This window comes from Tachyglossus aculeatus, chromosome 21 (assembly GCF_015852505.1).
Source record: "Tachyglossus aculeatus isolate mTacAcu1 chromosome 21, mTacAcu1.pri, whole genome shotgun sequence".
NCBI lineage: Eukaryota > Metazoa > Chordata > Mammalia > Monotremata > Tachyglossidae > Tachyglossus > Tachyglossus aculeatus.
The window spans coordinates 40,218,239-40,231,251 of NC_052086.1; the positions used below are offsets into that span (position 1 = coordinate 40,218,239).

The 13,013-nt window shown below is 49.6% G+C and overlaps 1 protein-coding gene across 1 annotated transcript in view; it reads right to left on the bottom strand.

Annotated features, from left to right (window-relative positions):
* Positions 1–13,013, bottom strand: part of SUDS3 (SDS3 homolog, SIN3A corepressor complex component) — a 79,491-nt gene that overhangs the window by 5,929 nt on the left and 60,549 nt on the right. Inside the window, exon 12 of the mRNA XM_038762754.1 lies at positions 2,061–2,145. Coding sequence (XP_038618682.1) covers positions 2,061–2,145 — 85 coding nt within the window. The remainder of the gene's footprint in view (positions 1–2,060; positions 2,146–13,013) is intronic.

Genomic DNA, 13,013 nt, shown 5'->3' on the forward strand with positions numbered 1-13,013 from the left:
GACTTGCCCAAAGTCACACAGCTGACAATTGGCAGAGCCGGGATTTGAACCCTTGACCTCTGACTCCAAAGCCCATGCTGATTTGTACTTCCCAAGCGCTTAGTACAGTGCTCTGCACATAGTAAGCGCTCAATAAATATGATTGATGATGATAATAAGCCTTGTGGGTAGATACAAGCTCGTTCATTCGTATTTATTGAGCGCTTACTGTGTGCAGAGCACTGTACTAAACGCTTATCAGGTCGGACCCAGTCCCTGCCCCGCATGGGGCTCACGGTCTTCACCCCCATTTTCCAGATGAGGGAACTGAGGCCCAGAAAAGTGAAGTGACCGTCACAGGTCACGCCACAGGCAAGTGACGGAGGCGGGATTAGAACCCAGGACCTCCGACCTCCGGGCCTGTGTTCTGTCCACGACGCCGTGCCGCCTCTTCAACCCCAGACCCACTCCTTGCCCACGGTGAGCTTGCGGTGCCTGGGCCGTAGGACGCGCTTAATTAATAATCCTAATAATGGTATTTGTCCAGCACTTACTACGTACCAAGCACCGTTCTAAGCAACGAGGAGGCTACAAAGTGGACCCAGTCCCTGTCCCAACGTCTGCATCCCCATTTTCCAGATGAGGTGACTGAGGCCCAGAGAAGTGAAGTGACTTGCCCAAAGTCACACAGCGGGAAAATGGGAGATGAAATCCCACTCCCTACACTTGTGTCCAATGTGATGATCTCGTATCTATCCCGGCACTTAGTACAGTGCTTGGCGCATAAGCATGTGCTCCGATCGCCTTGTAACCTCCCCAGCGCTTAGAACAGTGCTTTGCACATAGTAAGCGCTTAATAAATGCCGCCGTTATCATTATTATTATTCTCTGGGCCTCAGTGGCCTCATCTAGAAAATGGGGATGAAGACCGTGAGCCCCCCGTGGGACAACCTGATCACCTCGTAACCTCCCCAGCGCTTAGAACAGTGCTGTGCACATAGTAAGCGCTTAATAAATGCCATCGTTATCATTATTATTATTCTCTGGGCCTCAGTGGCCTCACCTGGAAAATGGGGAGGAAGACTGGGAGCCCCCCGTGGGACAATCTGATCACCTCGTAACCTCCCCAGCGCTTAGAACAGTGCTTTGCACATAGTAAGCGCTTAATAAATGCCATCATTATCATTATTATTATTCTCTGGGCCTCAGTGGCCTCATCTGGAAAATGGGGATGAAGACCGTGAGCCCCCCGTGGGACAACCTGATCACCTCATCATCATCATCAATCGTATTTATTGAGCGCTTACTATGTGCAGAGCACTGTACTAAGCGCTTGGGAAGTACAAATTGGCAACGTATAGAGACAATCCCTACCCAACATTGGGCTCACGGTCTAAAAGACATCGTGACCTCCCCAGGGCTTAGAACAGTGCTTTGCACATAGTAAGCGGTTAATACCTGCCATTATTATTATTCTCTGGGCCTCAGTGGCCTCACCTGGAAAATGGGGAGGAAGACTGGGAGCCCCACGTGGGACAACCTGATCACCTCGTAACCTCCCCAGCGCTTAGAACAGTGCTTTGCACATAGTAAGCGCTTAATAAATGCCACCATTATCATTATTATTATTCTCTGGGCCTCAGTGGCCTCATCTGGAAAATGGGGATGAAGACCGTGAGCCCCCCATGGGACAACCTGATCACCTCGTGACCTCCCCAGCGCTTAGAACAGCGCTTTGCACATAGTAAGCGCTTAATACATGCCATTATTATTATTCTCTGGGCCTCAGTGGCCTCGTCTGGAAAATGGGGATGAAGACTGGGAGCCCCCCGTGGGACAACCTGATCACCTCGTAACCTCCCCAGCGCTTAGAACGGTGCTTTGCACATAGTAAGCGCTTAATAAATGCTATCATTATTATTATTATTATTAAGTGAGGTGGCCCGGATCCCGCAAGGGGCGGTGCCGGAATTAGAACCCGCGCCCCTCCAACTTCCAGGCCCGGGCTCCGGCCAGGCCGCTTCCCGCCCCCGCTGGTTTTCCCTGGAAGCATCGGGCGATGAAAATCGGGAACGTCTTACCTCGTTGGCTCCCACGGAGCTGATGACGCAGCTGATCTTTGTGTTGTCTTTGGACTCCAGGTAGATGGCCTGGCTCTTGTGATACCTGCCGGGAAAAAGCGCGGACGTTGAAAAGGAGGGGTCAGAGAAGCAGCGGGGCTCCGTGGAAAAGAGCCCGGGCTTTGGAGTCCGAGGTCATGGGTTCAAATCCCGCTCCACCACCTGTCAGCTGTGTGACTGTGGGCAAGTCGCTTCACTTCTCTGGGCCTCAGTTCCCTCACCTGGAAAATGGGGATTAAGGCTGTGAGCCCCCCCGTGGGCCAACCTGATCCCCCTGGAACCTCCCCGGTGCTTAGAACAGTGTTTTGCACACAGTAAGCGCTTAATAAATGCCATCATCATCATCATCAAGGGGTCGGAAAGAAGGACGCACGGGGAAATGCGCGGACGTTGAAAAGAAGGGGTCAGAGAAGCAGCGGGGCTCCGTGGAAAAGAGCCCGGGCTTTGCAGTCCGAGGTCATGGGTTCAAATCCCGGCTCCGCCGCCTGTCAGCTGTGTGACTGTGGGCAAGTCGCTTCACTTCTCTGGGCCTCAGTTCCCTCACCTGGAAAATGGGGATTAAGGCTGTGAGCACCCCCGTGGGACAACCTGATCCCCTTGGAACCTCCCCGGTGCTTAGAACAGTGCTTTGCACACAGTAAGCGCTTAATAAATGCCATCATCATCATCATCAAGGGGTCAGAAAGAAGGACGCACGGGGAAATGCGCGGACGTTGAAAAGAAGGGGTCAGAGAAGCAGCGGGGCTCCGTGGAAAAGAGCCCGGGCTTTGCAGTCCGAGGTCATGGGTTCAAATCCCGGCTCCACCACCTGTCAGCTGTGTGACTTTGGGCAAGTCGCTTCACTTCTCTGGGCCCCCTCATCTGGAAAATGGAGATTAAGGCTGTGAGCCCCCCCTTGGGCCAACCTGATCCCCTTGGAACCTCCCCAGTGCTTAGAACAGTGCTTTGCACATAGTAAGCACTTAATAAATGCCATCATCATCATCATCATCATCATCATCATCATCAAGGGGTCAGAAAGAAGGACGTGCGGGGGAAAAAAAGCCAACGGGGAGGGCGGGGGGGGCCGAGATGTCAGAAGCGGCGGTGACTAGCGCTCAGGACACTGCTTGGCACATAATAATGATGGCATTTCTTAAGCGCTTACTATAATAATAATAATAATAATAATAATAATAATAGCATTTATTAAGCGCTTACTATGTGCAAAGCACTGTTCTAAGCGCCGGGGAGGTTACAAGGTGATCAAGTTGTCCCACGGGGGGCTCACAGTTTTAATCCCCATTTGACAGATGAGGTAACTGAGGCCCAGAGAATAATAATAATAATAATGGCATTTATTAAGCGCTTACTATGTACAGAGCACTGTTCTAAGCACTGGGGAGTTTACAAAGTGATCAGGTTGACCCTTGTGGGGTTCACAGTCTTAATCCCCATTTTACAGATGAGGGAACTGAGGCACAGAGAAGTGAAGTGACTCGCCCAAAGTCGCCCAGCTGACAATTGGCGGAGCCGGGATTTGAACCCATGACCTCGGACTCCAAAGCCCGGGCTCTTTCCACTGACCCACACTGCTTCTCCATAGTAATAATAATAATAACGATGGCATTTATTAAGCGCTTACTATGTGCAAAGCACTGTTCTAAGCGCTGGGGAGGTTACAAGGTGATCAGGTTGTCCCACGGGGGGGCTCACAGTCTTCATCCCCATTTTCCAGATGAGGTAACTGAGGCTCAGAGAAGTGAAGTGACTTGCCCAAAGTCACCCAGCTGACCATTGGCGGAGCCGGGATTTGAACCCCTGACCTCTGACTCCAAAGCCCGGGCTCTTTCCACTGAGCCACGCTGCTTCTGCAAGCGCTTAGCAAATACCATCGTTACTGTTCAGGGGGATTATCATCATCAATCATCAATTGTATTTACTGAGCGCTTACTATGTGCAGAGCACTGTACTAAGCGCCTGGGAAGTACAAATTGGCAACACACAGAGACAGTCCCTACCCAACAGTGGGCTCACAGTCACAGATTATGTTGCCAACTTGTACTTCCCAAGCGCTTAGTACAGTGCTCTGCACACAGTAAGCGCTCAATAAATACGATTGATTGATTGATTGATTGATTGATCACCCTGCCCACAGCCACAAACGGTTTCGGCTGAGGCGTCAGTGATCGCACTTTGTCACAACAGCAGCAATCGGAATGGTATTCGTTTAGCGCTCACGGCGTGCCGGGCGCTGTACTGAGCGCCGAGGTGGATATGAGATAATCGGGTTGGACCCAGTCCCTTGGCCCACGTGGGGCTCAAGGTCTCAATCCCCGTTTTTACGGAGGAGGGAACCGAGGCACAGAGAGGGGAAGTGACTCGCCCGAGGTCACAGAGCAGACGAGGGGCAGAGGCGGGATTGGAACCCATGACCTTCTGACTCTGACTCTGTTTCCAGGGGTCCCGTTAGGGGTTAAGAATACCCGGCTCCAAACTGCCCCCCCCCCCCCCCATCCCATTAGCTCTGGGAGTCCGAGGACCTGAGTTCTAATCCAGCCTTTTCCAATTGCTGGCTATGCGACCGGGGGCCTCAGTTTCTTCACGGGACGAAATGGGGATTCCAAACCCGTTCTCCCTCCTACTGTCTAGAGACTCCGTTGAAGTGTGCCCTCCCAATCGCTTAGGACAGTGCTCTGTACCTAGTAAGCGCTCAATAAATGGAGAAGCAGCGTGGCTCACTGGAAAGAGCCCGGGCTTTGGAGTCATCATCATCATCAATCGTATTTATTGAGCGCTTACTATGTGCAGAGCACTGTACTAAGCACTTGGGAAGTACAAATTGGCAACGTATAGAGACGGTCCCTACCCAACAGTGGGCTCACAGTCTAAAAGGGGAAGACAGAGAACAAAACCGAACATACTAACAAAATAAAATAAATAGAATAGATATGGACAAGTAAAATAAATAAATAGAGTAAAAAATATGTACAAACATATATACATATATACAGGTGCTGTGGGGAAGGGAAAGAGGTAAGATGGGGGGATGGAGAGGGGGACGAGAGGGAGAGGAAGGAAGGGGCTCTCAGTCTGGGAAGGCCTCCTGGAGGAGGGGGAGTCAGAGTTCATGGGTTCAAATCCCGGCTCTGCCAATTGTCAGCTGTGGGACTTTGGGCAAGTCGCTTCACTTCTCTGGGCCTCAGTTCCCTCATCTGTAAAATGGGGATTAAGACCGTGAGCCCCCCATGGGACAACCTGATCACCTTGTAAACTCCCCAGCTCTTAGAACAGTGCTTTGCACATAGTAAGCGCTTAATAAATGCCACTATTATTATTATTATTATTAATAAATACCACTGAGGACAAGAAGCAGCGGGGCTCAGTGGAAAGAGCCCGGGCTTCGGAGTCAGAGGTCGTGGGTTCGAATCCCAGCTCCGCCACGTCTGCTGTGTGACCTTGGGCAAGTCACTTAACTTCTCAGAGCCTCAGTGACCTCATCTGTAAAATGGGGATGATGACCGTGAGCCCCGCGCGGGACAACCTGATCACCTTGTATCCCCCAGTGCTTAGAACAGTGATTTGCACATAGTAAGATATTAACAAATGCCATTATTATTATTATTCACTTCTCTGGGCCTCAGTACTCTCAACTGGAAAATGGGGATGAAGACTGTGAGATCCACATGGGACAACCTGATCACCTTGTATCTATCCCAGCGTTTAGAACAGTGCTCAGCACATAGTAAGCACTTTAATAAATACCTTATTATTATTCTTATATGATTATAAGGCCTATGTGGGACAGGGCCTGTCAGAACTGACTGTCTTAAATCTATCCCAGCACTTAGTACAGTGCCTGGCACAGAATAAGTATTTATTTATTTACTTATTTATTTATTTTACTTGTACATAGCTATCCTATTTATTTTATTTTGTTAGTATGTTTGGTTTTGTTCTCTGTCTCCCCCTTTTAGACTGTGAGCCCACTGTTGGGTAGGGACTGTCTCTAGATGTTGCCAATTTGTACTTCCCAAGCGCTTAGTCCAGTGCTCTGCACATAGTAAGCGCTCAATAAATACGATTGATGATGATGATGAATAAGTACTTAAGTACCACAATTGTCATCATTATTATGCTAGGAAACTAGAGAAGCAGCGTGGCTTAGTGGAAAGAGCCCGGGCTTGGGAGTCAGGAGGACATGGGTTCTAATCCTGGCTCCGCCACTCGTCTGCTGTGTGACCTTGGGCAAGTCGCTTCACTTCTCTGGGCCTCAGTTCCATCATCTGTCAAATGGGGATGAAGACTGTGAGCCCCACGAGGGACAGGGTCCGTGACCAACCCCATCTGCCTGTACCGATCCCAGTGCTTAGTCCAGTGCCTGGCACATAATAGGCGCTTACCCAGCACCACCATTAGAGAAGTGGCGTGGCTCAGTTGAAAGAGCTCAGGCATGGGAGTCAGAGGTCCTGGGTTCCAATCCTGGCTCCGCCACTCGACTGCTGTGTGACTTGGGGCGAGTCACTTCGCTTCTCTGGGCCTCAGTTCCCTCACCTGTCAAATGGGGATGAAGACTGGGAGCCCCACGAGGGACGGGGACCGTGTCCAACCCCATCTGCCTGTACCGATTCCAGCGCTTAGTCCAGTGCTCTGCACACAGTAAGCGCTCAATAAATATGATTGAATGAATGAATGAATGCCTGGCACATAGTAGGCGCTTACCCAACACCACCGTTTTATACCCTGCAAGAAGCAGGTGGAAAGAGCCCGGGCTTTGGAGTCTGAGGTCATGGGTTCAAATTCCGGCTCCACCAGTTGTCAGCTGGGTGACTTTGGGCCAGTCCCTTCACTTCTCCGGGCCTCAGTGACCTCATCTGGAAAATGGGGATGAAGACTGGGAGCCCCTCGTGGGACAGCCTGATCACCTTGCAATCCCCAGCGCTTAGAACAGTGCTTTGCACATAGTAAGCGCTTAATAAATGCCATCATTATTGTTATTATTATTATTATTACCCTAGGTGCCATCTCAGCGTGAGAGTGGATGGCTAAGACGGCAACCGTTATCCGGTTTCTCCAAGGCCCTTGGAGAAATAATGCCGGGGATTTGGGGGCGAGGGGGACGGATTCCCGTTCGGCCCTAACGGACACCAGAGCCGAGGTTCTTACGCTTCCAAGATTATCGGCATATCGATTAAAGACGGCCAGAAAATTCCTTTCCGGCAGGCAAACGTTGGAGGGATTAGTTATGTCTCTCTCTGATCCCAGCTACTAAGTGTTCTCCCCTGCCCTATCGACATCTCTTTAAATCACACATTCTACATTAATTATCGGATTAACGTCCGTCTCCCGCTCCAGGCGAGCGGGAAACGCTCCTGCCAACTCCGTCGCACTGAACAGTCCCCGGGGCGGAGGGCAGACGGCGGGGTGCTCAATAAATACGACGGGTTGTTCCCCAGGTTGGCTGAAAGACGTTCTGGCCGGTGGAGGACACGGAGCAGAAATCAATCAATCAATCGTACTTATTGAGCGCTTACTATGTGCAGAGCACTGTACTAAGCGCTTGGGAAGTACAAATTAGCAACACATAGAGAGAGTCCCTAAAACGCGCCGTCCGCGACGCGGCTCATTACTGATGGAAACCGCAGCTCGGAACGCCATCGATCCGTTCGTTCGTTCGTTGGATCGTATTTATTGAGCGCTTACCGCGTGCAGAGCACTGGACTAAGCGCCTGGAAAGTACCGTTCGGCAGCAGAGAGCGACAATCTCTACCCAACGACGGGCTCAGTCTAGAAGCGGTGAGGACTTACTATGTGCCAAGCACTGTCCTAAGCGCTGGGGGAGATACAAGGTGATCAGGTTGTTCCACGTGGGGCTCGCAGTCTTCATCCCCATTTTGCAGATGAGGGAACTGAGGCACAGAGAAATCGTAATTATTGAGCACTTACTGGGTGCAGAGCACTGTAGTAAGCGCTTGGGAGAGGACAACGTAACATCTTCTAGACTGTGAGCCCACTGTTGGGTAGGGGCCGTCTCTATATGTTGCCAACTTGGACTTCCCAAGCGCTTAGTACAGTGCTCCGCACACAGTAAGCGCTCAATAAATACGATTGATGATGATGATCCAACTCGGGCTCCCGCCAACTTTTCCTGCCAGGGAGGACGGTAGCGGCTGGAGAGCCGTAGGGAAGCCCACTGAGAAGCAGCGTGGCTCAGTGGAAAGAGGCTTTGGAGTCAGGGGTCGGGGGTTCGAATCCCGGCTCCGCCGCTTGTCAGCTGTGTGACTTTGGGCAAGTCATTTCACTTCTCCGGGCCTCAGTTCCCTCATCTGGAAAATGGGGATGAAGCCTGTGAGCCCCCCGTGGGGCAACCTGATTACCTTGTCTCCCCCCCAGCACTTAGAACAGTGCTTTGCACATAGTATGCACTTAATAAATGCCATTATTATTATTATTATTATTATTATTATTATTATTATTATTATGTCTGCTGTGTGACCTTGGGGAAGTCATTTATTTCTCTGAGCCTCAGAGAAACCCTCTGAGGGTTTCTAAACCCTCATTTCCCCTTATCCCACTCCTTGTGTGTTGCCCTTTGGATTTGCACCTTTTAATCACCCCACCCTTAACCTCACAGCACTAATCAATCAATCGTATTTATTGAGCGCTTACTGTGTGCAGAGCACTGTACTAAGCGCTTGGGAAGTCCAAGTTGGCAACATATAGAGACGGTCCCTACCCCAACAGTGGGCTCACAGTCTAAAAGGGGGAGACGGAGAACAAAACCAAACATACTAACAAAATAAGCACTGTTCTAAGCGCTGGATTGAGCGCTTACCGTGTGCAGAGCACTGTACTAAGCGCTTGGAAAGTCCAATTCGGCAACAGACTGAGACAATCCCTACCCAACGACTGGCGGAGTTATTGCTGTCAATCCAACAGCCTTAATTGTATTTGTTCTGACGATTTTGACCCCTGTCCACGTGTTCCGTGTTTTTTTTTTTAATGGCATTTATTAAGCGCTATGTGCAAGGCACTGTTCTAAGCGCTGGGGAGGTTACAAGGTGATCAGGTTGTCCCTCGTGGGGCTCACAGATTTAATCCCCATTTTCCAGATGAGGTAACTGAGGCCCAGAGAAGTGAAGTGACTTGCCCAAAGTCACCCAGCTGACAAGTGGCGGAGCCGGGATTTGAACCCATGACCTCTGACTCCAAAGCCCGGGCTCTTTCCTACTGAGCCACGCTGCTTCTCTAGTGTTGTCGTCTGTCTCCCCCTTCTAGACTGTGAGCCCGTCGTTGGGTAGGGACCGTCTCTATATGTTCCCGACTTGGACTTCCCAAGCGCTTAGTACAGTGCTCCGCACACAGTAAGCGCTCAATAAATGTAACTGAATGAATGAATGGAATAGGAGCCAGGCCATTAAAGAAGTCACGGAATTCCTTACGAGTCACATGAGGAAAAAAGGCTAAAGAGGAGAAGGAAAGGGAGGCCTTTTTCTCAGGAAGTGTGGATTAGTCCAGTGCTCTGCACACAGTAAGCGCTCAATAAATACGATTGAATGAATGAATGAATAATGAGTCCCTATGCCAAGTCAATCCTGTGCCCTTTCGCGCCCTCTTTTCCGATCTTAGACGCATTTTTCCGGTTAAAGACTATATTAAAGAGCTCTTTTCGGGAACCCAGGGGCGGTGGGAAAAATAACTGTGGTATTTTTTTTATATAATGGCATTTATTAAGCGCTTACTATGTGCAAAGCACTGTTCTAAGCGCTGGGGAGATTACGCGGCAATCAGGTTGTCCCACAGGGGGCTCACAGTCTTCATCCCCATTGTACAGATGAGGGAACTGAGGCCCAGAGAAGTGACTTGCCCAAAGTCACACAGCTGACAACTGGTATTTGTTAAGCGCTTACTATGTGCCAGCCACTGTACTGAACGCCGGGGGAGACGCGAGGTAATTGGGTTGGACACAGTCCCTGTCCCACGTGGGGCTCCCAGTCTTCGCCCCCATTTTCCAGAGGAGGAAACGGAGGCCCGGAGAAGTGAAGTGACTCGCCCAAAGTCACGTGGCTGGAGGTAGGATCAGAACCCAGGTCCTTCTGATTCATCATCATCATCAATCGTATTTATTGAGCGCTTACTATGTGCAGAGCACTGTACTAAGCGCTTGGGAAGTACAAATTGGCAACATCTAGAGACAGTCCCTAGCCAACAGTGGGCTCACAGTCTAAAAGGGGGAGACAGAGAACAAAACCAACCATACTAACAAAATAAAATAAATAGAATAGATATGTACAAATAAAATAAGTAAATAAATAGAGTAAAAAATATGTACAAACATATATACATATATACAAGCCAGCCCGGGGTCTGTCCACTAAGCCACACTGCGCCTTACACATCGGGATTCGACTTTCTAGACAACAGGGGTTACCCTAAAACATAAAGGGATTTGGGAAAGGGGGAAAAAAGGAATCACACAGTAAATCAAAACAAAATTTTTTAAAAAAATGCAGCGAGGGGCTAATATTTCATCGATTGGTAGCGTTGTCGGCCATTTGTGAGGACGCCCTTACGTTATGAGGTGGCAAGGAGGAAAATCTGCTCTGTTAACAGAGATGCCCTGACTGTTGAAAGAAAAAATATATATAAATATAATAATAATTATTGTATCTGTTAAGCGCTTACTTAGAGAAGCAGCGTGGCTCAGTGGAAAGAGCCCGGGCTTGGGAGTCAGAGGTCATGGGTTCTAATCCCCACTCCGCCGCTTGTCGGCTGGGTGACTTTGGGCAAGTCACTTCGCTTCTCTGGGCCTCAGTTCCCTCATCTGGAAAACGGGGATGAAGACTGTGAGCCCCACGTGGGGCAATCTTGATTACCTTGTATCTCCCCCAGCGCTTAGAACAGTGCTTGGCACATAGTAAGCGCTTAAATACCATCATCGTTACTATTATCATGATTAACTTCTCTGGGCCTCAGTTCCCTCATCTGTCAAATGGGGATGAAGACTGTGAGCCCCCCATGGGACAACCTGAACACCTTGTATCTCCCCCAGTGCTTAGAAAAGTTCTTGGCACATAGTAAGCGCTACACAAATACCACCATCGTCGTTATTATTATTATTAACTTCTCTGTGCCTCAGTTCCCTCATCTGTAAAATGGGGGTGAAGACTGTGAGCCCCACGTGGGACAACCTGATCACCCCCAGCGCTTAGAAAAGTGCTTGGCACATAGTAAGCCCTACACAAATACCACCATCGTCATTATCATTATTATTATTAACTTCTCTGTGCCTCAGTTCCCTCATCTGTAAAATGGGGGTGAAGACTGTGAGCCCCACGTGGGACAACCTGATCACCCCCAGCGCTTAGAAAAGTGCTTGGCACATAGTAAGCGCTACACAAATACCACCGTCGTTGTTATTATTATTATTAACTTCTCTGTGCCTCAGTTCCCTCACCTGTCAAATGGGGATGAAGACTGTGAGCCCCCCGTGGGACAACCTGATCACCTTGTATCTCCCCCAGCGCTTAGAAAAGTGCTTGGCACATAGTAAGCGCTACACAAATACCACCATCGTCGTTATTATTATTATTAACTTCTCTGTGCCTCAGTTCCCTCATCTGTAAAATGGGGGTGAAGACTGTGAGCCCCACGTGGGACAACCTGATCACCCCCAGCGCTTAGAAAAGTGCTTGGCACATAGTAAGCGCTACACAAATACCACCATCGTTGTTATTATTATTATTATTATTATTAACTTCTCTGTGCCTCAGTTCCCTCATCTGTAAAATGGGGGTGAAGACTGTGAGCCCCACGTGGGACAACCTGATCACCCCCAGCGCTTAGAAAAGTGCTTGGCACATAGTAAGCGCTACACAAATACCACCGTCGTTGTTATTATTATTATTAACTTCTCTGTGCCTCAGTTCCCTCACCTGTCAAATGGGGATGAAGACTGTGAGCCCCCCGTGGGACAACCTGATCACCTCGTATCTCCCCCAGCGCTTAGAAAAGTGCTTGGCACATAGTAAGCCCTACACAAATACCACCATCGTCGTTATTATTATTATTAACTTCTTTGTGCCTCAGTTCCCTCATCTGTAAAAAGGGGGTGAAGACTGTGAGCCCCACGTGGGACAACCTGATCACCCCCAGCGCTTAGAAAAGTGCTTGGCACATAGTAAGCCCTACACAAATACCACCATCGTCATTATTATTATTATTATTAACTTCTCTGTGCCTCAGTTCCCTCATCTGTAAAATGGGGGTGAAGACTGTGAGCCCCACGTGGGACAACCTGATCACCCCCAGCGCTTAGGAAAGTGCTTGGCACATAGTAAGCCCTACACAAATACCACCATCGTCGTTATTATTATTATTAACTTCTCTGTGCCTCAGTTCCCTCATCTGTAAAATGGGGGTGAAGACTGTGAGCCCCCCGGGGGACAACCTGATCACCTTGTATCCCCCCCCAGCGCTTAGAACAGTGCCTGGCACATAGTAAGCGCTTAACAAATCCCACCATCATCATCATCACCTGTTCAGTTTGTGTCACGGGCTCCACGACCGCCTCCGGCCCTCAGTGCCGTGAGAGCTCGAGCCACTTGCTAATTCTGTCGGATTGTACGCGCCCAGTCAGTCGTACTTATTGAGCGCTTACTGTGTGGGGAGCGCTTAGTCCAGTGCTCTGCACACAGTAAGCGCTCAATAAACACGATTGAATGAATGAATGAATGAATGAATGAATGAATGAAAGCGCTTGGGAGAGGACCATACGACAGACCCGCAACGAGTTTACGGCCTACGTTCCCAAGCGCTTAGCCTGGTGCTCCGCCCGTAGTAAGCGCTCAAGAAATGATCCGCTTATAATATCGATAATTCTATTTATTTTGATGTTATAGAAGCCCGTCTGCTTGTTTTGTTGTCTGTCTCCCC